Source organism: Schistocerca gregaria, chromosome X, assembly GCF_023897955.1.
Source record: "Schistocerca gregaria isolate iqSchGreg1 chromosome X, iqSchGreg1.2, whole genome shotgun sequence".
Lineage (NCBI taxonomy): Eukaryota > Metazoa > Arthropoda > Insecta > Orthoptera > Acrididae > Schistocerca > Schistocerca gregaria.
The window spans coordinates 729,289,947-729,316,197 of record NC_064931.1 but is presented as its reverse complement, the minus strand read 5'-3'; the positions used below and the strand labels follow the sequence as shown (position 1 = coordinate 729,316,197).

The window sequence follows — 26,251 nt, the reverse complement described above, 5'->3', positions numbered from 1 at the left end:
ATTTTGGTCATCTACTTTTTTTATTTAAACTTTAATTTAGGGAGCACGTTCTGCCACTTTTTTTAACTTATTCGTCTGGTTCCGGATCCAGACAGCACCGAAAATAACTCCGTCGGTGAGAATCGTATGCCGAGGCAGGCACGGCCGAGCAGAGTGGCCGACGCGAGTGCCGGGGGGCGAGTTAACGATTCCCCAGCCCGTCACCTCCGCGGCTATGTTTAAATATGCCGCTAGCGAAATTTGCGAACACGTATTTATAAGTGAGCGGCGCTGTATTTTGGGCGCGCGGCGGCGCGGCAGAGGCGGCGTGGCGGCGGCGGCGTGGAGGGGCGCAGCGGCCTGCGCAGTCGGCGGGGCGCGAGGCGCGGCTCACAAATACAGCCGCCAGTCGCCACACACCTGCCCGCCCGCGCCGGGTCGAAGCCGGCAGAAGCGAAACTTGCCAGTTCGAGGAGTTTGAAGGGTTTGCGTCAGACTCGCCGGCTCGGGCCTCGAACAATAGGAGACTTGAAGGACAGGCCAGTGGCGGGGAGCCGCAACCTCTGGCACTCGCCGGCCGTGCAGCCAGGCCGCCTGCCAAGACCCCGAGCGCCCCCTTTCAGTTGCCAGACCTCTTCTTGTCAACACAGTCGCCCGCGAGCTTCGAATCGTCTAGTGTCTAGTTGTTGACAAATACGTCGTCCGTCACAAGTTCTCAGTGCTCGTGTGACAGACGGTGCGATTATAGCACTGACCGTCCGCAAAATAGAAATCGTAGGTGAGACGGAGGTGTTCGAAACCGGCGTGACAGAAAGGCCGGTGCGGTAAGGATGGACTAGAGCGCGCGTCGGAGCCAGTGAAAAGCGCAAGATGAACATTCTGTTCCGGAAGCACTTCCACGGCGACTCGGACGGCGGCGGCTACGGCGGCCGCCTCGGGCCTTCGAGTCGGGGCGTGCGGCGCAGCCGAGAGCCGGGATACACCGCCATGGAGACGCACGCCTACCGCACGCACATCTTCCTGACGCCCACCGCAGGTACGCCAACCTCGGCACACTTCCTCTTCGTCGACCCACGCATAGCACATTACCTCGAGTCCGCTCGCGTCTCGGCGTCCCTAATTCGCGCTAGAGCTGGAATGATAGTTTCTAGTGACGTTTCGATAAATTTCCGTAGGCAGTATTTGGCCCGCAAGCGGAGGAGAGCCACTGGTGTACCGGCTTACATAGAAAACTTTTCATGACTCAAAATCAAATCGGGCCGGAGTGGCAGCGCGACCGCTACAGTAGCAGGGTCGAATCCTGCCTCGGACATGGATGTGTGTGATGTCCTTAGGTTGGTTAGGTTTAAGTAGTTCTAAGTTCTAGGGGACTTATAACCTCGGCAGTTAAGTCCCATAGTGCTCAGAGCCATTTGAACCATTTGAACCAAAATCAAAGCAGAACCATACTCGAGGAATGAGTATAGGGGAGCTGACGGACGAATTCTGCATCGCCGTTCTGCGTGAGCTGGTTTGCCATTGCCTTCCTCCGAATTGTTACAAAGTGTCGAGTGTGTCTGTGTCGTGTGGATGACATAGATGAGTGCCTGTGCAGTGTAGTGTTGGCCGGCCGGAGTGGCCGTGCGGTTCTAGGCGCTACAGTCTGGAGCCGAGCGACCGCTACGGTCGCAGGTTCGAACCTTCCTCGGGCATGGATGTATGTGAAGTCGTTAGGTTAATTAGGTTTAAGTAGTTCTAAGTTCTACGCTACTGATGACCTAAGAAGTTGGCCACACCGGTCGGCGCAGAGAAAGTGTTTTGTCACTGTTGAATCCTGCCTCGCTGTTGCCATTTTTCGGAGTGCACTCAGCCTTGTGATGCCAATTGAGGAGCTGCTCGACCGAATAGTAGCGGCTTCGGTCAAGAATACCATCATAACGGCCGGGAGAGCAGTGTGCTGACCGCACACCCCTCCTATCCGCATCCTCCTCAGAGGATGACACGGCGGTCGGATGGTCCCGATGAGCCACTTATGGCCTGTAGACGGAGTGGAATCCTGCCTATGTCGTCGAATATGGGGCGTCTGGGAAACCTGCCTTCTCAGATTGCTAGACAACAATTCAAGCAAATCGTATTAATACGTTTTATTACGAAAAGTAACTGACAATATTTTGTGTTAAACACATGTGTCGCAAGCAAAGGGCGACAGATAAAATAAGAAATCTCGTCAGTATAAAAGTTCCATGTTTGTGCTACATAGAATGTATGAACAAGGTAATGAGCTCTGATAGTTCTATTCAGGTCGCTGGTCTTGAAGCTTCTCGTAGAATTGGTCGGCGCTTATGTCCTCTTCGCATATAGGCCACTGCCGCCGCGTTGTCGTCCTGGAGTGGGGTCGGTCAGCTTGTAATTGGCTGACGTCTTCTTCACCGCCCTCTCTGCTCTCTCGTTTCCGACTGGGGTGCCAGCGCTGGACTTGACGCCGTAACAATCGCCAGGTCTCTTACCGGCTTAACCCCGAGTTAAGCACCATCGCAAAGGCGTGCGTTAGTGACCACGGCAACAGATACGAGTTTTGCGCGACTATTCGTGGTAAAATTCGGAATCTCTATAGTCCTCGCACTCAGCAGTAGCCTACTGGGAACAGTTACAGGAATCCTACATTGCTTTCCATAACAAAGTGCTAGTTACAGGAACTCTGCATTGCTTTCCGTGACAAAGTCCTAGTGTAGATGGTTTCCCATTGCCTTCCTCCAACATGTTATGAGATGTCACGTGCTTATCCTGCATCGTGCTGACAGTACTTGTAGAGTATAAAGCTGTGTTTGACTTGTTTTGTGGATGAAGGAAAGAGAGTGAATCCTGCCGCCAGCACATAACCTGCTTCTCACGAATAGTGCGACACCCATATAGTCCCCTTTCGGCGGGCGGACTATCATCAGTAACAATGCTCTGCGACACGCTGTGGAGAGGTCTAGGTTTTACTGTAAGACATTGGTGCAAGGTCTGTTGATCAATAACTTGACGCCACGACCTCTCCTCCCCTTGTCGACTAAATACCGAAGGTGAAAATTTCTTCTACCAGCAGCGTTCGAATAAAGTACTTGGGAGTCGAGCTCCACTACACAAGCATACGTTAACTACCTTAGCCACGGAGACAAGTGGCCGTAAGCCATCCGTTGATGGGTATTGTACACACAGCAACTGTCACACTCCTTTCCAAGGGGAGTGTGTTAGGTGTCGGGAACGGATTTCACCATTACCTTCCACCTGTCTCCATCTTCGCCAGTACGAACGCCTTCTCGAAAATAAATCACCGTATTTTCCTATTTCCAAATTTCAGTTGTATTTATTTTAAAAACGCTTAATAGGTACAGAAAGCTAGAACACAAAGCATAAACTGGCCCATCTCCATACGGCAGACTCGGACAACGGTGAATTTACTGTGGGGGCTGCTCGTTCCTAATTTAGTGCTTTGAACCGCTGCAGCTAAATGCAGCGACTAATCGATTACTCGGCAGATAAAAATTAGTAGCAGTGAAAAAGAGTCTGCACAAAGCCATACTCGGTACGAACACGTCAGTAGTAAATTCTGAACACCCATATTTACGATAAAATATTGTCATGTTGCAAACAACACATGTAAATGGTACCAATAACAGAATGTCTTTCCATTTTGAGAAATGAATGAACCCCGTCACATATTCCAGTGCATGTGTGTTTCATTGCTGCGAAGGACCACAACATCTTCAGGCATATATTCAAGGATATTTGCGCATGACGTCACACAACTGTCTTAATTACGTTCAAACAATTGTTCAACAACGACTATCTTTTATGGACGAAAGTGCACGTTCTGTTGCAAAGTTCGACGCACACTCTGATCGGATAACGGAAGAGCTCTAGGGTGTCTTCCAGCAGATATCTTTACAGGCTGCTGAAATGAACGTCTTATTGCATTAATGTTTTCTGGAGTTCAAGCACTATGCGCCCTTCCATCTCTTTTCTTAACCATGCCCACTCGACCTAACTTCTTTACTTCGAGTCCTTACTTCTATCTGAGGTTAAATACCGTATTAAGCTCCATCCCCTGGCCAAGATCGCGAAAATATTATGTACATTACATACCTTCCTGTATATGTGAAAATATTGCACATTTGAAGCCTTTAAAGATGGATATCTCTACTTCCAGATTATGAAAAATGAACAACAGATGCGTTATTGCAGAGAAATTTTACGTTTTCTTCTGTTTGAAGGCAGTACAAGGAAAAAGACAGGAGAGAAATTTTTGGAGCTGCATATACCGTACAAATAGGACATCTTTTCTTTTCTGAAGTCGCACATTATTAATAAACACATCAACAGAAAGTTGTCCCGCGTCTCAAAACAATAGTATAGTTGTTACGAACTGAAGAACACGTTCTGTTATGCATTTTCTTGCAATCCCAGAGTGTTCCTTTTTCCGTTTTACAGTATGTTAGATGATGCCCAGTGTGATTGCATGCGTATTCCAGAGTGCTACTGCAGGGCACACCACGGTAACAGACTTTATTTTGTATTCGTATTTACTATAGTTCACAAATTTTGTTGCTAACATTTTAAAGTATTCTGGAGCATCAATACTTCTCCTCCTCATAGTATTCATGTGAGATATTGCTGTTCGGATCGATACGAAATGTATTTGACACAAAATGAAATGGAACTGCTCTTCGTGTCGTTGTTTGATACCCTTGTTTTATGCCGTAGTTGTCCTGAAGGAAACAGCTAAAGTGGTTACCAAGGGAAACCCATCAATGTCGCACCAATTCCAAGATTGTTTCCTGATAAAATTCCATGTAACCACGAGACTATTTCCTATGGAAGAACCTTAATCATTTATTGTATAGGGTGTTTAACAATTCCTATTACAGGCTCCTACGGGTTGTAGTGGGGACTTCGTAGATACACCATTGATAAGGAAATCATGCCCGGAAATGCAAAAAAAAAAATTTTAAGATCGGATCACTTGCAAATCTCGTACAGGAGCCCATGGCATGGGCAAAGTTTCGTGTACTCGTCGTCGGGTTCTCTTCTCCATGACGAAGAACGTACCCTACAACTCGAGAGTGCGGTGCGTGCGTGGAGCAACCCAGTCAACCATCCCAGTTGCGAAAGTACCAGTTTCTTGCAGTCGGACGAAAGTGGTGTGTGTAGCCGTAATTACGAGAGCGGCTGACAACAGCGCCCTCTTGTCATTTTGTGGGCGTACCGCGAAGGGGAAAATTCGAAAGTGATCGGATCGTCAACTTACTTTACATCCAAGCGGTACGTTTATGGGCATGGATCCCTTATCAAAACGTTATCTACCACGTCCTCTCTACAAAGCGTACAACGCTGTTATACGAATTGTGAAACACTCTGAATGGTCGTGTGGAATACAAGTGGATAGAAAGTTTTCTGGCAGACAGAGAGCAGTATGTCGTCCTGAATGGAGTGACTTCAACAGAAACAGGCGTGACTTCAGATGTGCCTTAGGGCAGCGTGATAGGTCCGCTGATTTTTACGATTTACATAAACGATATGGTTGTTGGTATTGGCAGCTGCATTAGTGTTTGCCGATGATGCTATAATCTGCAGGAAAGTAGTATCACACGAAAGTTGTGAACAAATGAATGAGGATTTTCAGGAAATAAATGCGTGCTGTAATGACTGGCAGCTACCTCTCAATAAGTGTAACCTACTGTGTGTAACAAGGCGAAAATCCCCATTAATGTACGAGTACAAAATAGATGCCCAGTCCTTGGAAGCGGTAACAACCGTCAAGTATCTGGGTGTGACTATTCGAAATGATCTCAAATGGAATTGTCAGATTACACAAGTAAGGGGCAAGGCGAACTCTAGATTGTGGCTTGGTGGTAGAATCATGAAGCGATGCAGTCCTTGAACAAAGGAAATTGCTTACAATACGTTAGTTTGTCCAGTCCTAGAGTATTGTTCGTCTGTATGGGACCCTTACCAGTTGGGTCTGATTCAAGAGAATAAGAGGGTCCAAAGAAGAGCGGCAAGGTTCGTGACTGGTACATTTAGCCATCGCGAGAGCGTTACAGATCTCATAGAAAGTTTGAAGTGGGACACACTTGCAGATAGACGACGCGCTGAACGGAAGGGGCTGCTCACTAAATTCCGAAATCGGATCTTCACCGAGGATGTAGAGCATATATTATTACCACCAACTTCCAGATCGCGCAATGATCACCATTCAAAGAAAAGGGAAATAAGAGCTCGTACTGAGGCGCTTAGACAGTCGTTTTTCCCTCGCGCTATCCGCGAGTGGAACAGAGCGGGGAAATCTGTCTCTGGCGCGAATTGCACCCTTCGCCACACACTAGCGGGGTGAATAGGTAGATGTAGATGTAGGTCTAGTCCCGGAGTAATAATCAGTGAAAAGTCCTGCTTCGAACTGATCCCCAATGACCAGCGAACACGTGTCTGGAGATGTCCCGGACAGCGGTGGGATCCCAACCTGACTGTCGCCCATCATACGACCCGATATCCAGTAGTGACGGTCTGTAATGCCATTTCACTTCATAGCAGGAACCATTTGGTTGTCATCCGCAGCATCCTTACAGCACAATGGGACGTCGACGATATCCTACGCCCCGTTTTGTTACCCTTCATGGCAAGCCATCCTGGGCATACATTTCAGCAACATAATGGCCGCCCGCACACGGCAGGAGTTTTTGCTGCTCGTTTTCGTGTTTTCGTGCTTGTCAGACCCTACCTTGGCCAGCAAGGTTGCCTGATCTCTCCAAAATTGAGAAAATTTGAAGCATTATGATCAGGGCCCTCAAACCATCTCGGGACTTTGACGATTTAACGAGCAAGTTGGACAGAATCTGGCATGATACCCCTCAGGAAACATCGAGCAACTTTATCAGTCAGTGCCAACTCCAATAATTGTTTACATATGTGCTAGATGTGGACCAAGGCGTTATTGACTTGCTCAATTTGTGAAGCTCGTTCTCTTGAATAAATCATCCGTTGTTTTTCTAAAATTGTAATCATTTATTGGCGACGGCCTTGCCGCAGTGGATACACCGGTTCCCGTGAGATCACGGAAGTTAAGCACTGTTGGGCGTGGCCAGCACTTGGATGGGTGACCATCCAGCCGCTATGCTCTGTTGCCATTTTTCGGGGTGCACTCAGCCTCTTGATGCCAATTGAGGAGCTACTCGACCGAATAGTAGCGGCTTCAGTTAAGAATACCATCATAACGACCGGGAGAGCGGTGTGCTGACGCCACGCCCCTCCTATCCGCATCCTCCACTAAGGATGACACGGCGGTCGGATGGTCCCGGTACGCCACTCGTGGCCTGAAGAAGGAGTGCTGTTTTAATCATTTCCTCGTGGCTACATGTACGTCGTTTCCACCGATTTCCGTCCCATTCGGATAATTTCTTCCTGGTGTGTCTTTTGCCTCATGCCTTGCAGGAGATCGTTGTTTTCTTATTTATTCTTTCAGAATTTCAGCTTATTATTTCTGGAACAGATCACATAAACACACATATTTTCAATGATATGATTATGCATATAGTAAATATCATCTACTACTGCCTGCTAACACATTACCCAAGTACTACTGCTACTGTGACTCCTAAAATGATTGTATAATTGCCTCGGTGCACTACATAGAGAGATTTAGCATCCATACTGAAGTTGGTGAGACAGATGTCAAATAAACGAGTAGAACTGTGAAAAAATGATAAAAAAAGATAAAACATTTCTTAAAACTTCTATTCTAAAGCGCACACACACACACATACACACACACACACACACACACACACACACACACCACAGAATAAAAGCTTGCCATATATTTGATCTCCAAAAGATAGCTCAAGAAGGGAAGTACTAAAAGTCTATAGCGGATACATGTGGCTTCTCGTTAAAGAAGAAAATGGCCGCGCCATCCACTCTGAAAAACACTAGAATCTCCAGCATAACAATTAGGTTGGAGTCTGGACAATTCACAATATTTTAAAGCGCGCAACACACTCCTCTTGTCATCATCTAAAATAGAGGGTCAGTCCCCACTCAAATTTATTACTGGGCTCTCGTTGGAATATAGATTTACGTGCTATGTCACATATATGATTTAGCATGCAAATCTTGTTAATAGTTGACGCGTTTCTCTTGTAACCGACACATTAAGATCTGAGGATGGTTATAAAGGCCCGAAACTGGTCGTTTACAAAAAAAAAAAAAAAAAAAAAAGAGAGAGAGAGAGAGAGAGAAAGAAAAAAAGCTATCTGGACGGACAATGAATCTATTTAAAACCAGTGATTGCGGTTTTTTTTCTTCAAGGACATTATGTCAGTTTTTCCATATTCACGAGGTAAAAATCTGCTAACAAGGTTGTCTCAACAACAAGACCCCAGTGCAAGTGGTAAAAGAGCCCCGTAGCACGTAGCGTGTATTAAAATTCCCAAGAGAAGAAAAGGCCAATGGAGTTGTGTGGTAAGGTTGGTAAGAGATTTGGCCAACTGGCTCATGAGAGGGCACCCAGGGGAAGTGAGGAAAGGGGGAAGGGGCAGGTAAAGGGAACGTACAGCAGCATTTGGCACATCCGCTGCAATAGAAAGTGCTTGGAGGCTGGAGTTGACAGGGAGAGGCATGGAGTGGTATGTGTCACGTATAAATATGGCAACTCCTCGTATAACTCTTTTCCCACTTAGGTCGTCACCACTTAACACAGGGGCGCCAGGTAATTTAAAATCTGTTTCTTAGAAATGCAAGCTCTAACGTCCACCCAGCGCTAGGATCCTGACTTCCTCCAACTATTTACGTTCCGTAGTAAAACAGAATCCCTTTTCTTTCTGTCGACGTTTAGATGTTGCAACAGAAGATTTTGTTCGAGGGTCTCTTTGGTTTCCTCAGACGTAGTTCAATGTCCATATTGGCTGTAGTATGCTCTGCATCAGATTTACAAGACGAGTGCAGCGTGGTCTGATTGCTTTGGGATATTTCGCATATTTAACATGCCTTATCGTTATATGGAGAGGGAGATGGCGTCGTGATTCTGGACACAATACTCAGCTTTGCTCTGTCTGCTTGTACGAACGAAGTTGTAGCTTAAGAAACTCGTTTGTTGTGGCCTTCGCTGATTGCGGGCGGGAAATACTACCTTTAAGGTAACTCCATCATTGCCAGAGCAATTGCATGTGCAGATGTTTGCAGCAGCTTTCGATGGCAGAGCCTGCGCTGACAAATCCTCTTTTCTGGTAAGTTATTTCGCAACATACTTGGTAGTTACGGCTCCAGACAGCACGGCTACCTTTGCATTACACACAGAACAGAGTAGCTGGAGAAGTGTTGCCATCTTCGTGTGCTGCTTGGCCTTTTTTCCTAGTTGCTCGTCCACTAAGTGGCCGTGGTAGTGAGTCCGTAGTATTGACACTAGCAGCAGCGCATGGGGCTAGGGACATAGGGTCTCGCTTTCAGGTGAATGATTCCTTCTGTTACGTCCTTAGGCGACACTGGAAATCTGGAGGTCTTTTTTTTCACCCTGAAAGTGCTCCTTCTGTCTTTATAATTGTTATGCGCACTTTAAACATTCTCGGTTCTATCTAAGATAAACCTCAATAACTGTTGGTAAGTAAATCGTCCTACTACGCCAAGGGTAGACAAGAATTCGGTTTTTTTCGTTTTAATCAAAGATTCATTTTTTTAGACAATCCCCATTTCATTCTCTCTTGCGGCATTTTGTGTCTCATTATGTGCTCCACATCAATGTGTGATGTAGTTTCCAAGTTGACTACGGTATTCGTGTGGTTTTATTTATGTATAAGTTCTGTTTTGTCGTGTTCGTTTAGGTCATTAATTTTTGATACGACCTTCATGTCTGCATTTTTTCTTAACTTTAACGAAAAACGTCCTGCGTCTGGTTTGCGGAATAGGGCATCATCTTTAGCTCTGGACTTGCACACCTTTTATCCGTTTTTAGAGAGTTTTCTCTAGACTTTTACGTTTGTTGTTACTGCAACCGACCAATAAAGATCACCTGCGCTATAGTCAAAAAGTGATACGTTCTTCTTCAATTCCTCCGTTAATTTACCTGCTCTTACCTGTGTCATTGTGCCTATGATGATTTAGTTTCAGTACTATTTGGTTATCATAACACTGCTGTACGTTCATTGGTTCATTAGTTATTTCTGTTTTCTGGTCAACGTTATTGTTGGTGAGTGGAAAGATTGATGGTTGATAAGACTACGAGTGAACTCGAAACTCTGTAATGTTGCCTTTATGGTGTTTCCGCGAAATATGTCTAGGAGGAAGCAGCATGTCGGTTAATTCTTGTAGGAAAGTGTGCACTCACTATTTTAGCAGTAAACCGGTTTGTGATGTAGAAGGCCTCTCTTCTGTTCTAGCGCCTGCCGCTAGAGTTGGGTAAGCATGTTCAGGAGGCTTTAGTACTTACTAAACGAACCTGTTACGAAACCCGCAGCTCTTCTATGGATCTTCTCAATTTACTCTATCAGTCCTATCTGGTACGGATCCCACATGCACGAGCAATACGTAAATATCGTTCGAACGAGGGTTTTTTAAGGTACTTCCTTCATGGTTGGACTACACTTGCTTCGGATCTCAGTCTGGTATCTGCCTTTGCTACGATTAGTTTTCTGTTGTTTTCCACTTTTAAAAAATGGTTCAAATGGCTCTAAGCACTATGGGACTTAACGTCTGAGGTCATAAGTCCCCTAGACTTAGAACTACTTAAACATAACTAACCTAAGGACATCACACACATCCATGCCCGAGGCAGGAGTCGAACCTGCGACCGTAGGAGCAGCGTGGTTCCGGACTGAAGCGCCTAGAGCCGCTCGGTCACAGCGGCCGGCCCACTTCAAATCGCTTCCTGCCCGTACTTCCAGATACTTAATGTACACTCTAAAACAAAACAAAAAATTCTCCACGAAGGAATTAACCAAATCCGTCGCAAACGGGTACATATGATGTACATGTACGCACAATCAAACGATTACAATTTCAGAAAAATTGGATGATTTATTCAAAGAAAGTAGTTCAAAGATTGAGCAAGTCAGTAAGCTTTGGTCCATCACCGGCCCTTATGCAAGCAGCTATTCGGCGCGGTATTGATAGTGTTGTTGGATGTCATGCTGAAGGATATCTTGCCAAATTCTGTCCGTTTGGCGACTTAGATCGTCCAAGTCTTGAGCTCGTTGGAAGGCCCTGCCAATAATGCTGCAAATTTTCTCGATTGCGACGAGAGGCTGTGACCTTGCTGGCTAAGGTAGTGTTTGGAAAGGAGGAAAACAAGCAGCAGAAACTCTCGCCGTGTGCGGACTGCCATTTTCTTGCAGAAATGTAAACCAAGGATAGCTTGCCATGAAGAGCAACAAAACGAGGTAGAATATCGTCGACGAACCGCAGTGCTGTAAGATTGCAGTGGATGACAACCCAAAGGGGTTCTGCCATGAAAGAAAATAGCACCCCAGACCGTTACTCCTGGTGGAGTGTCAGTTAGTTGGCATTTCACCGCTGCCCGGGGCATCTCCAGTCACGTCTTCGTTGGAATGTTATTGACTGAAGTAAAATTGCCTAATTGCCTCCAGTGATGAGTCCCGCTTTGAAATGAGACTCTATGACCAGGTAAGACGTCTCTCGAGACGCCCCGGATCGCGGTACGATACCAACTTGACTGTGGCGCACCACACGTCACAACAGCCATGAGTGATGGCCGGGGACGCCATTTTTTTTTATTAGCAGACCCCTTTGGTTGTCATCCGTGGCCCCCTTACAGCACAGTCGTACGTCGACGATATTCTATGCCCCGTTTTGTTGCCGTTCATGGCAAGCTATCCTGGGCTTACATTTTAGCAAGATAATGCCTGCCTGCTGCTTGACTTCGTGCTTGCAAACACTGCCTTGGCCAACAAGGTTGCCGGATCTCTTCGCAACTAAGAAAGTTCGAAACATTATGGGCAGGGCCAGCCAACCAGCTCGGTATTTTGTCAATCTAACACGCCAATTGGACAGAGCTCGGCACAATATCCCTCGGGACGATATCCAACTACTTTCTCAGTCAAGGCCAAGCCGAATAACAGTTTACATAAAGGCCAGAGGTGGACCAAGGCGCTATTGAATTTCTCAATTTGTAAAGCTCTTTCTCTTGAATAAATCAAGCAGTTTTTCTGCACATGTAGTCATTTGTTAGTACATGTGCGTCATGTATATGTGACTTCTTCCACTGACTGTTCCACAATCTTGTAATGATACAATAACGGGTCTTCCTGCATCTTTACGTGGAATGAAAGGCGCTCTTACTTACGATGTTGTGCTGAGGCGCGAGAAACAGCAGCGCTGTGCATCAGCAGGCCAGCTGGTAGTAGCACTGCCAGCGTAGCCTAGTCCGTCGCCTGTTGCTCCCCAGCTGATGCTGACGTAACGCGAACAGCGACTCGCACTCAGCACAACCACCTTACGCTGGGGACAATCGGTCGCACTTAAGACTTCAGCCTTATATATAAAATATACCAAGTTCAAAAACGTGCTCCAGAATTAATAACAGTCTCGGTACTTGTAGGGTAAGTAATTTGAGGATCATTGTTTCTCACTGAAGACTCCGTTTCCTGTATTTATTTCTCCCTGAGACAGAAACTTCGTCCCTCTCTGCGTCGGTGACGTTAAGGCATGCTATACAGGGTGTTACAAAAAGGTACGGCCAAACTTTCAGGAAACATTCCTCACACACAACGGAAGAATATATGTTATGTGGACATGTGTCCGGAAACGCTTACTTTGCATGTTAGAGCTAATTTTATTGCTTCTCTTCAAATCACATTAATCATGGAATGGAAACACACAGCAACAGAACGTACCAGCGTGACTTCAAACACTTTGTTACAGGAAATGTTCTAAGTGTCCTCCGTTAGCGAGGATACATGCATCCACCCTCCGTCGCATGGAATCCCTGATGCGCTGATGCAGCCCTGGAGAATGTCGTATTGTATCATAGCCGTCCACAATACGAGCACGAAGAGTCTCTACATTTCGTACCGGGGTTGCGTAGACAAGAACTTTCAAATGCCCCCATAAATGAAAGTCAAGAGGGTTGAGGTCAGGAGAGCGCGGAGGCCATGTCATTGGTCCACCTCTACCAATCCATCGGTCACCGAATCTGTTGTTGAGAAGCGTACCAACACTTCGACTGAAATGTGCAGGAGCTCCATCGTGCATGAACCACACGTTGTGTCGTACTTGTAAAGGCATATGTTCTAGCAGCACACGTAGAGTATCCCGTATGAAATCATGATAACGTGCTCCATTGAGCGTAGGTGGAAGAACATAGGGCCCAATCAAGACATCACCAACAATGCCTGCCCAAACGTTCACAAAAAATCTGTGTTGATGACATGATTGCACAATTGCGTGCGGATTCTCGTCAGCCCACACATGTTGATTGTGGAAATTTACAATTTGAGGATTGACACATTGTTGGATGAACTATTCGCAGAAGTGTACCCGTGGAGGCCAATCAGCTGCTGATAGTGCCTGCACACGCTGTACATGGTACGGAAACAACTGGTTCTCCCGTAGCAATCTTCATACAGTTACGTGGTCAACGTTACCTTGTACAGCAGCAACATCTCTGACGCTGACATTAGGCTTATCGTCAAATGCACGAAGAATTGCCTCGTCCATTGCAGGTGTCCTCGTCGTTCTAGGTCTTCCCCAGTCGCGAGTCATAGGCTGGAATGTTCCGTGCTCCCTAAGACGCCGATCAATTGCTTCGAACGTCTTCCTGTTGGGACACCTTCGTTCTGGAAATCTGTCTCGATACAAACGTACCGCACCACGGCTATTGCGCCGTGCTAATCCATACATCAAATGGGTATCTGCCAACTCCGCATTTGTAAACATTGCACTGACTGCAAAACCACGTTCGTGATGAACACTAACCTGTTGAAGCTACGTACTGATGTGCTTGATGCTAGTACTGTAGAGCAATGAGTCGCATGTCAACACAAGCACCGAAGTCAACATTACCTTCCTTCAATTGGGCCAACTGGCGGCGAATCGAGGAAGTACACAGTACATACTGACGAAACTAAAATGAGCTCTAACATGGAAATTAAGCGTTTCCCGACACATGTCCACATAACAGCTTTTCTTTAATTGTGTGTGAGGAATGTTTCCTGAAAGTTTGGCCGCACCTTTTTGTAACACCCTATATAGTGTCTCACCCTATTAACGCTCTGCTCAGTATACGGGCAGTTATAGAAAATTGTCCAGTTGAGCGATGATAGGTGTCAGTTGGAGAGATGGTTGTGGCTGCTGGAAGAAGTTTCACCGTGCTGCTTTAATTCTTCTCATGTCATCAAATTCTGGTAACCACTGTACTAGAGTAATTACTTACAGCAGAATTAGGTTCGAGACGACCATATTCTAAAAGAAGTACTGCTCCTGAATCTCGGCTGAAAACTTTCGTAAGCTTTGTTTTACTTACGCAAAACATTTTTGTTCAATTTCTTCCCCAAAGTAGCTTCATCGAAAATTTCGCCATCATCAGTGGGTTTCTTTATTCTAAATCATGAAAAGTTGGCATCGTTACAAAATACTACAGAAACGGTATTACAGGCGCACTGTTTGCTTCCAGATACTATTTGTATGACTAGTTTTGAAGTACTTTTTTACATTTCAGTCATTGCATGGTTTCAATTTTTGTTGTCGTTTTGTCGGCAAATTTTCTACGTTTGTTGCCGTTTTTTCGGCATATGGAATGTCATCTGCAACGGTACGAGCGGCTATTATTAACAAAATATATGAAAATGTGAACTTACATACGACAGCGTTATACTATTAGGGGCTGCATTAGTGTTGTGAACAAAATTTTGGTGGGCGCTAGGTTGCAACGTAATCTGTAATGTACCCAGGTTCCAAGGTTATATTCCATTATCACTCTTATACACATCAATAATCACTAACTGGAATTAAATGAAGAAGTAGTATTATTAAAAACCAATTGCAAGTTTTAAAAAAATCGAAACAGAAGCCATTGTCAAGACACGGAATATTGTCCAGACAATAAAGAACCTCAGTGCATTTTCAAATATCATCTGTTTCATGGGAGATTTTCTTTCGTTTCAAGGTGCAACATGGTACACGACCGACGAAGTATGGCCGAATCGTCGACACTCTATGAAACTAGTTTTAAAAATACACAGAATTTTACTCACCACAAAACTCTGTAACTGAGGAATTAACAATATCCTCGAAATATACTTCATATAATTCACAATACTTAAATACGTAAAACTCTTAATATTTAGAAACGATGCATAAATCACACCTTCATGTCTCACAACAACAAAAAAACATTAGAAAATGCAAGAAACTGCCTATGGCGGTTTCTAGTGCGCGTTCATTAACGTGATTCTAAAATCAGTCCCTAAAGTGAAACACCGGTCGTGAAACCTCATGTCTTCCTAGGTACACTGTCGTTCAAGAACAACAATCTCTCCCAAATCCTAGCAAGTCCAAACGAGGTGTGACGTCACATATACATAATAAGCAAATCGAAGGAGACGCTACAATAAACTCCTTCTGAGGCTTCATTTGCGTTGTCTCAGAATATTCCTAGTCTAATCCATCAGTTTTCTGGTATATAGTACTAGTAAGTGGACCTGTATGTCAACGGACGATACGCTGCATGGTTGTGACCAAGTGTCTTGAACGTGTAATCAGCTTTACTATTTCTCTTTTATTATTGTCCGATCCGAAATACCTTCTCGTGTGTTAAGAGGATGATGGTAACAATGAAAAGATGTAAATGCAGGCTTAACACGAAAAAACTATAACAAACACAACACGTGTGTATCTATGAGGTGATATAGTAAGATCAAACTCCCACACATTTATTCACAAAACAAGAATTGCTGGACAGACTATTATCACATAAGTCATTTGGGCTCTGTAAAGTGAGTATAATGAAATATGTGAGGGCTTATTTTGTCTAGCCGCACTGCAAACTGCTTTCAAGTTAACTTCATTTTGTTCATTTACTAGATAACATGGCTTCCATTATAAGCTACATTACCTTATAACTGGATAATATCAACAGATGAAGCACTAAAACTAACCTCGTTGATCATATAGATATGATTCCCTCTATTCATGACTTTCTTGCATGACCGTTCCAAAACACTCTTTTTGTCTCTGCGCAACGACGTCATTTTCCGTGCAATGTGTCGACTTCATCTGCTGACATTTTTAAGTTATTCGTATACGGATGTAGTTTATAGTGAATGTTATGGTATCTAGTAAATGAACAAAATAAAATCAACCTGAAAACAATTTGCCATGCATACAGACACACTAAAAGCTCCACTTATTGCTTAGGCTTATACGGGGTGTATGATTGTCAGCCGCGCGTGCCGTATGATTGTTCGCCTGCCTGGGTTACATCCCTTCAAGTGGACTCTTCCAACATTCCAGAACTTGTGTTAAATGAAATACTGAACGGCTATTTTCAACAAGATGGTGCAACCGCGCACACAGCTCGCATTCCAATGTCACTGCTTGCATAATTTCACAGGGACTTTGGCCTCCATGATCGCCTGACCTAACACCACCAGACTTTTTCTACTGGCGTGCAGCGAAAGCAACTGTCTATAAAAGCCGTCCAAAATCCATCAATGAATTTAAAACTGAAATATCCACGTTCACTGCTTCTGTTACAGCTTGTGTTTGGAAACATGATCAGACGAATTGAATTGTGTATTCGACAACAGGGACACCTTCTACATTTAATGTAAAAATTTGTCAGTAAAAATGAATATTCAATAAATTAATAACTTGTATTTCACTGAGTATTTCACTACGGCATACGGTACGAGCGGCTAGCAATCACACGGCCCTGTGGAGAGACTTTTTGAACACCCCGTACTTTCGTTGCGGCAGAATAATGTCAAAATCATCTAGAGTGTGTTTCTGCAAAGAATGCTACATAACAAGAGACTAATTATCAAAACAAAATAAAGGGAATAGTGTCAGGCAGATACGAAACCTTAGCAGCAGTCGCAATACCTTCCAAACAAGATTCTGTTACGTGAGAATCGGCTTGCCAGGAAGCGAGAATACGTAAAGAAATCATAGAGGGGCGGCCGTCTGCCTTCGACTCAATGCATTTTTCCGGCTCGTCGTGAAACACTGCCACTTACACGTCAACAGCGCAGAAAGCAGCCAGTTTTCTTATGAATGACGTCTCACCAATTGGAAATCGAAGCTTTTTCTTTATTTACGTTGCAGCCACACCGAGCAGTCATGTTACATAACGAGAAACATAGATTCGTGCGTCACCGGTGTTTTTGTCTCAGAATGCCTAACCCAACACTTTATTTTTGCGGCAGCGTCAGCCTCTTACAGTTAATTCTAGTCTAGTTTTGGAAACCACATAGAAGCAACCAACTGCAGTAATGTAAAGCAGCCATATCGGCCTTGAATTGCAATGGTATTTATGAAAAGAAGAAAATTCTTTTTTTTATTCCTAGACCGCAGGTCGTAGATTCAAATATGGAGTCTTTCCAAAGCTGAATTCATTAATACACTCTGTTCAGAAAACAAAAGAATACGTTGAATCACTAGAGATAGAACGATCCTATTTCCAGAACATGTGCATAATGATTAGTATTTCAATCACCTAGGTTCAGCATCTGTCCTGTTGCCTAGTAGGCATAGGGTCTGTCATGGGTCCTGATAAGTAGTTACGCGAATGCCATTCTGTGGTATAGCCATCCATGCTGCATTCACCTGTTCCCAAAGTTCATCTGTGGTGTTTGGCATTGTGTCACAGCGGTGCACCCGGCGTTTCACCTAATCCCCCGCCCCGTTGTGGCCGAGCGGTTCTAGGCGCTTCAGTCCGGAACTGCGCGACCGGTACGGTCGCAGGTTCGAATCCTGCCTCGGACATGGATGTGTGTGATGTCCTTAGGTTAGTTAGGTTTAAGTAGTTCTAAGTCTAGGGGACTGATGACCTCAGATGTTAAGTCCCATAGCGCTCAGAGCCATTTGAACCATTTGGCTATAAATCTGGTGATCTGGTAGGCCAGACAGCAAGAAGGCACCTTTTCGTGAAGCAAAATGTGGTCGTACGTTGTCTTGTTGAAAAATGTCGTCTAGGGTTGTTGCGCAGAAAGGGTGTGGCTAAAGGACGCAGGATGTCATTCACGTGGGTCGCACTGGTCAAGTGCCCTGGATACGTACGAACTGTGATTTGTGGTTCTACCCAATAGCACCCCACAGCATAAGGCCTTGAGTTTGGGCTCGATTTCTTGTGCGAATGCAGTCACTGTGATGCCGCTCCCATTGTCCGCAACGAACCAAAATGTGGCCATCATTTTCAAACGAACAGAGCCGGGACTCATCCAAAAGCACTGTCTAATGCCATTCCTTTTCCCAGTGACGTTGTTCCATACGTCATTGTCTTATAGCATGTTTCTGCACATTCATCAAAGGTAAGTGGAGAAATGGACGACGAGCACCTATCCATGCCGTAATAAACGGCGATCCCTGATAGTGTACGATGTATTACACTGTTCCAGTGTGGCACCAGAGCCGAGGAGGATGTAGATCTGTCCTACAATGCCATTCTGATGAGGTGTCGATCTTCTTTGGGGGTCTGGGTGGTGCGCTCTTACCCATCTCGTCGTGTGATACGGCCTTCCGTGAACCGTTCTGCACACACCAGTTGCACTGCCGAAACACTTCGAAACACTTCACAATTGTCCTGGTTTCTACAGAGTTGAAAAATTAAGCTATCCACACAAACAGTACTGTAGTCTTCGTAAGGAGTCAACCACATTATCAGACATCAGAAACATAACATCACTTACGTCTGATTTGACACTCTTCGTAATGTTTCAGATCACGACCAAACAAAATACAAGCGCTGTGGCACCTTGGAGGCTTATCAAACAAAATCCTTCTAGAACAATCGTAGTATTACTCTTCAAACCAAGTAAGAACCACACTTGGCCCATTAATTACTGATCCGTCGCTTTAACAAGCTGTATAGGCAAGATCTTAAAACGACTGGTAATCCATTGGCAGGTTACGATACTATAGGCGAGGATGCTCGTTAGCCTCTCTCAGCGTTAGTTCTGGAGATACCGAATTTACGTCAAGAAACTGTGTCGCTCAGAGCAATATTTTAAGTGTGACTCTCGTCATTTTTGCTATTAACAATGTAACGTCCATGGCAAGGAGTCTAATGAAGTGTTCATTGTTTGTGGATGATTTTGGAGTTTTTTTGTTTCTCCGCCAACCGTGTAAGATTAACGTGTCGGTTCCGCGGTTGTATGTTGCTTGGGGGCGTAGCCTGAAGAGACGTGTGTGTATGCATGTATGTATGTATGTATGTGAGTGAGTGAGTGAGTGAGTGAGTGATTGTATGTTGATTTTTAACCGTTGTAGTACTATTTTCTTTTAATTTACGTACAAAAATGAAATATCATTCAGAAAATGGGTGAGTCCTTATATATGTCTCGAAGCAGTCGTGATCACCATAACAAGAGCATCAGAAGGCAAGGTCCCTGAAGGCACTGAATATTTTAAAAAGCCTTTGTCACGGATTTTGTGAGGTCTGTTCCACTTTTATAAAGCTTTTGTGTGATCCTTATAAGGTTATGTGGGCATGGTGTACGAATGAGCGATACCTACTTAACTGAAGACCATCAGTGCTACACGTCAAGAGATTAGTCTGGACAGAAATGCTACAGAATCTGTCCCATTCCCCGCCTCTATGCTGTGACGGTGTAGCCATTACTTTACATCCAGTTGCAAGAATCATTGACATGCTAAACTGTTATCCACCCTACCACAGAATCGATTTACATAAATTATCTGTGAGCAATGATTCCATATGGAATTCGTTCACAGCACGACGTAGTAGCACCTACTGTGGAACTAATGTAGACCGTAAGGACAGCTATTTTAGGCTTTAATTCGTTATTCTGCCAAGGTTGTTAACAAATTTCAGAACAGAGACTGTGATTACCTCTTTACATTATGAACAGTGGAGAGCAATTACTTGAGTGAATAAGCTTTCAATTGCAGCTGTATATTACACGTTTTACGTTTTGAATGTCTTAATCACATTCGCCTCACACTATTCTAGCAAGGGCACTGATAACATCTTAGTAGAACGCCAAAATCCATACACAAGCACACAGACCCCCCCCCCCCTCCCCACCCGCACACACACACACACACACACCCACACACACACACACACACACACACACACACACACAGAGAGAGAGAGAGAGAGAGAGAGAGAGAGAGAGAGAGAGAGAGAGCGAGAGAGAGAGAGAGAGAGAGAGAGGAGTGGGGAAGAGAGGAGGGGGGGGGGATGGAGGAGAGATAGGCTCTTAGTCCTTGAGGAACGAAATTATAGACATAATTTTTACATTTCGATCGCCCTCATCTGCAACCAAATCCAATATTGAGTCCTTTTATTTGATTTAGATATGTACCGAATAAGCCATCATACGGCGAGTATACACCGACGAGCCAAAACATTATGACCACATATTTAATAGCGTGTTGTTCCTCTTTTCAAACACAGTACAACAGAGATTATGCTTGGCATGGCTTCTACAAGTTCTTGTCAGTATTCTGGAAGTATGTGGCACCAGATGTCTACATCCCTCAAATTACGGGATGGTGGTATATGGGCACTCAGCTGGCGCCAGCTATGTGTTGCAGTGGATACAGATCAGGTACATTTCATGTCCAAGACTTCAATTTGAGGTCACTATAATGCGCTCAAAACGCTGTAGCACGATTCGGACCTTGCAATACGGACAGTTATCCTGCTATGTCATCGCCGTAGGAGACGACTTCAAGCATGAAGCGATACAAGGGGTCCGCAATAAAGTTCACGTAGTTTAGTGGTGTCATGATGCCTTCGATTACCACTGCAGACCCCATTGAAGCCCAACTCACTGTACCGCACAGCATAATTCTGCCTCCGTCGGCCAGCCTCTGTGGCGCGGTGCGTCTTTCGTGCAGCCATTCGCTTGGATGACGGCGTGTAAGGACCCAACCAGCGACCTGTTGTAACAAGAAATGCAATTTATTCGGCAAGCGACACGGTTCTATTGATCCACGGAGAAAACTCAGTGATGCTGCACCATTGCGATCATAACTGACGATGTCGTTGGGTCAACACACGAACAGCAGGGGTCGTGTGACGCGCAGCTCCATGTTCAATAATGCCCTTTGAACGGTGTGATTCGAAACACTTGTGCCTGCACCAGCATTGTACTCTGTCTTCAGATCAGCTGTCTATCTGGATTACACAGTGGGAGATTCTCCGACCTCTAAGTTCTGTGATTAGACGTGGTCGTCCAATACAATACGGCCTAACCGTTATTTCAGCAGTCGTCAACCGCTTTCCATAGGTCCTCAGGACAGTAGTCCACCAACAGGTGACCAGATTCGTCGTTTCAGAGATGAACGTTTCCAGCCGTAGGGCCATAACAATGTGCCCTTTGTCAAAACCGTTTATATCAGTGGATGTCCGCATTTTCGGCCCATACCGTTGCTATAATAACTGCCCATTCGTCTCTCTTCCGCTTACATTCTTTCCTTACTACGTCACGTTCCCGCAACATCACAAGGAGGCAATCAAACTCGCCGTGGGCAGTGATCGAAATGTTTTGGTTCATCAGTGTATACTGAACCGGCTTCACACGTTCTCGTTGCGCGGTGGGACTGTCTGCCGGTACGCCACTTCGTAAACCAGAATCTGACTTATTGTGCGACTGTGGTCATTATGTGTTATCGCTTGCTCATTCCAAACAAGAAATTTCTTCCAGAATGAACGGCAAATGCCAAAGTTTGAGTCCTGGTTCGCCACACGCCTTTAATCTGCCAGGAATATTTCAGAAATTTCTTGACTGGTATTGGAAACTACGCTGACGGAAGTTTAAGAATAAGTGTCTCATGTAGCATCTCTTACTGGATACTGTTGATCATTTAAGTAACGCCTTGATGTGACTAAAAAGAGAAACTGCGATGGATAGCTTTTTCTCTTTAGGTACTCCATCTTGGTAATGGTTGCAGGGGAAAACCTCTTAAGAACCAGTCGGAGATAATTTTATAAGTGACCTCCTTGGTTGGTAAACTACAGGGTGATCAAAAAGTCAGTATAAATTTGAAAACTTAATAAACCACGGAATAATGTAGATAGAGGGGTAAAAATTGACACACATGCTCGAAATGACATGGGGTTTTATTACAATAAAAAAAAAACAAAGTTCACAAAATGTCCGACAGATGGCGCTGGACAGCAAAACTGCTACCGTGACGGGTGAGAGGTACGCCGATATTTTACAGAATCGCATCATCCCCAGCCTGGCTTATAAACACCTGCTGGAAGGTACGACGTTTAAGCCGGATGGCGCTCCACCCCATATTGCTAGACGCGTGAGAGATCTCTTGCGCGCATCGTTTGGTGATGATCGTGTGCTCAGCCTCCACTTTCGTCATGCTTGGCCTCCCAGGTCCACAGACCTCAGTCCGTGGGATTATTGGCTTTGGGGTTACCTGAAGTCGCAAGTGTATCGTTATCGACCGACGTCTCTAGGGATGCTGATAGACAACATCCGATGCCAATGCCTTACCATAACTCCGGACATGCTTTACAGTGCTGTTCACAACATTATTCCTCGACTACAGCTATTGTTGAGGAATGATGGTGGACATATCGAGCATTTCCTGTAAAGAACATCATCTTTGCTTTATCTTACTTTGTTACGCTAATTATTGCTATTCTGATCAGATGAAGCACCATCTGTCGGACTTCTTTGAACGTTCGTATTTTTTTTGGTTCTAATAAAACCCCATGTCATTCCAAGCATATGTGTCAATTTGTACCTCTCTAAATACATTATTCCGTGATTTATTCAGTTTTCAAATTTATACTGACTTTTTGATCACCCAGTACATTTCCTTATGATAGTAGCAACTAACTTCTCAACTAGGTTTATTTTCTAGATCCAGAGTGAATCGATCTGGATGGCTACCCCCACATATTAAAAGCACTCCGTCTTAAGGCCACAAGCGGCCCATCGGGACTATTCGACCGCCATGTCATCCTCAGCTGAGGATGCGGATAGGAGGGGCTTGTGGTCAGCACACCGCTCTCCCGGTCGTTATGATGGTTTTCTATTACCGGAGCCGCTGCTATTCGGTCGAGTAGCTCTTCAATTGGCATCACGAGGCTGAGTGCATCCCTAAAAATGGCAACAGTGCATGGCGGCCCGGATGGTCACCCATCCAAGTGCCGGCAACGCTCGACTGCGCTTAACTTCGGTGATCTGGTAGGAACCGATGTATCCACTGCGTCAAGGCCGTTGCCCCCATATATTAAACAGACGATTGTTTATCGATGAAGTAATCAAAAATCATGTCTTTTAGCTTACTTCCGCACATTACATTTGGTTCCATTGAGGGTCAGCTGCCAGCAATTTGTACCAAGCCTTAATACCATTAGGGAGCCTTCGACTACTTCACAGCAGTTTTCTACAGAAAAACTCTCTCTCTCAGCCTCAGAGAGTTACTGACCTTGTGTACTACGTCCTTGAGACAGTAACAGTAGGAATAGTAATAGTCGTGTCACACTTCTCCGAGGCAGGCTAATAATACTCTCGCTGGCGGCGGCGCCCCATTGAGAACGACCTATTGAGTCCTGCTCGCCAGAAGTCTTCAGTCTAATCACACGCCTGGTCTCATGTAATACAAGCATGTATTTTATTCATGAACTTTACTACGAAACACTATCGGAAATTTTCTGAACGTCAAAAAAAAAAAAAAAAGAAAAAGAAAAAAGAAAAAAAAAGCAGCACAAACGTGATATTACTTGCAGCCTTCTGAATTCTATGAATGAAAGAGTGTGTGGAGTGCTGGGTAAATAATCAAATGGTCGACAGATACCATCTTCATATAGTTTAGGCAACCATCCATTGACATTCTTCTTCTGTGCTGGATGCACACGCATTGCCCGAACTCTTACGGGACTCCGCGGGTAATGAGGGTATTGGGCAGGGGCACTACGAATGTAGTGTTTGGACATTAACCCATTACTGGCCATTGTCCCTTTTCTGGGACGCGTATATTTTGCTTATTTCTACGTAAGCAATGGAGCTTTTAGCCTTTATTGTTGCACCTGTAGATTCAATTAACTGCTATAATGCCTGTAAATGTAAAATAAATAACTTTTTTCTAAGTACTTCATGTCAGGAAAATTATAAACTTTTCGAGTTTTTGTTCTCGCACTTGGCAGCACTGTATGTCCGCTGGTAGTTCCTGGACGACAATGAGCTGTGATTTAGTTGTCTGGGCGTGTTTGTTATGAACATACGGATGTCCGTGTAAGATTAAGTATACTTCGAATTTTTTCAAGTAAGTGCAATATCGATATATTTTATGCGTCCCAATAATGGGACAATGGCATGTTACACTATCATTTATTGTTGATGTGCCCTATTTTTGTACACATGTATTATGCAGAGAAGAATTGCGTTTTACGTTGTTTATATCTGCTTTTTTCCATATTCCATTCGAATTTTACGATTCCAACAGGATAAAAACATGCCGCGTGGACTTACACTTGAAGAAATTCTAGCAGAACTAGAGAACCATCAAGAGAGTGACGATGAAGATAATGACGTAGAATTGGCGATTATTCCACCCAATGCAGATGTAATAACAGATGAAGAATACATTGACGAAAATCTGCTGAACAATGAGTCTGTTGTACAAGATGTTGCCGGTACTTTAGAGCTCATAACCAGCCGAGATGAAGCTAATGCTACAGTTGTACCTCCAGAAGCCAAAAGAAGGAAAGTGTTAGGGGATGGTGCAGAAATTGGTACGTTTGTTGGGGTACACGACAAATGTTTGGCTTTATTTCATACTAAATAGACACTCAATAATATTAAAACATTCTTTATTTATTGTTTGTGTTGTTTCTTACAATATTATGCATAGAGAGTAAGGTTGTGAATTAAGATAGAGCATTTCTCCAATGTCCCAAAAATGGGACGGTCTGTAGTTTTGTTCTAATAAAGTGAAAATTTTCAAAACAACTTTTTATTCAGTTAATCACTCAATGTAACGTATTTATATATAAAAGTTTGCAAAAATTGATCCGATGGAGTTTTGGCCAGTAATGGGTTAAGTTGGGAATGTGGGTCTTACGGGGAGCGTGCAAGGGATAAATCCCTACAGTCGCACTGTCGTCTGTGCCCTCGGTGGCTCAGATGGATAGAGCGTCTGCGATGTAAGCAGTATATCCCGTGTTCGAGTCCCGGTCGGGGCACACATTTTCAACTGTCCCCGTTGATGTATACCAACGCCTGTCGGCAGCTTAGGGTCTTCATTTAATTATCACTTCATTCATCTTAAATTGTCTGTGCGAGCTTTACATATACCTTCGTCGTTTACAAGAGCGTGAAAACTACTTTTGCAGTCAGCCAGAAAGCGGTGAAAGAGAACATACTGACCATAGTTTCCAGTCTGAAAGTTCATATTACTGTTTGTGCTGACTGAAATAAAATGTTCCTACTTGCTATTTATTCAGCCGGATCAGGAACTACGACTATAAATAAAAGTTTTGACTTTTAACTGATTGACATATTCTGTAAATGTTCACACGCATAAAACAGGTCTTAGTATTCTATCTAATATACCCGTCGGAAACAGCGCTGTTAAGAGTTCAGAGGTGACCTCTCCGGGAAGTTCCGAGTAAAATGGTCTATCGCCCTGGCTTCTAATCATGAAAAGTTAATAGCTCGCCTTAAAAGAGGAAGATAATCTCGCCACACGGTTTTGTCAACGTTACGAGAGGCACACAAACATTTACGTCAGCGAAATCTAAGAGATCCAGTACGATGTACAGTCCTTGCAAGCTCACTTCCTATTTTTACCAAAAACGCATTCAAGTCTGTCCAGCTCTGGCGTCATCCGACACACAACGCGAACAGATTGACATCTCGGTGCGAAGTGTCTCTTCTTGCCTCTCTCGTTGTATTTATATATGTGTGCAGCGGACCGCAGAACGGAACATCTGCTATCAACCGCTCTAGGCACAGATCGCAGTATCTAAATTGCCCCTTTCTTGAACATGTATTAATTAATAACTCTGCCGTTTAACATTTTATAATCTTCTTAATATTTATGTAAATAGAGTTACGTTTATTTTAGTTACTGAAAAAGTTTTAGCTCG

The 26,251-nt window shown here is 44.4% G+C and overlaps 1 protein-coding gene across 3 annotated transcripts in view; it reads left to right on the top strand.

Annotated features, from left to right (window-relative positions):
• Nucleotides 1-274: 274 nt before the first annotated feature.
• LOC126298763 (uncharacterized) overlaps nucleotides 275-26,251 on the top strand; it is a 367,391-nt gene continuing 341,414 nt past the window's right edge. The window contains exon 1 of one of the 3 annotated variants that reach the window (XM_049990213.1): nucleotides 275-1,015. In XM_049990213.1, the coding sequence (XP_049846170.1) occupies nucleotides 850-1,015 (166 nt within the window). In that variant the 5' untranslated portion in view covers nucleotides 275-849. The remainder of the gene's footprint in view (nucleotides 1,016-26,251) is intronic. The other 2 variants (XM_049990215.1, XM_049990214.1) reach the window with 2 other exon arrangements.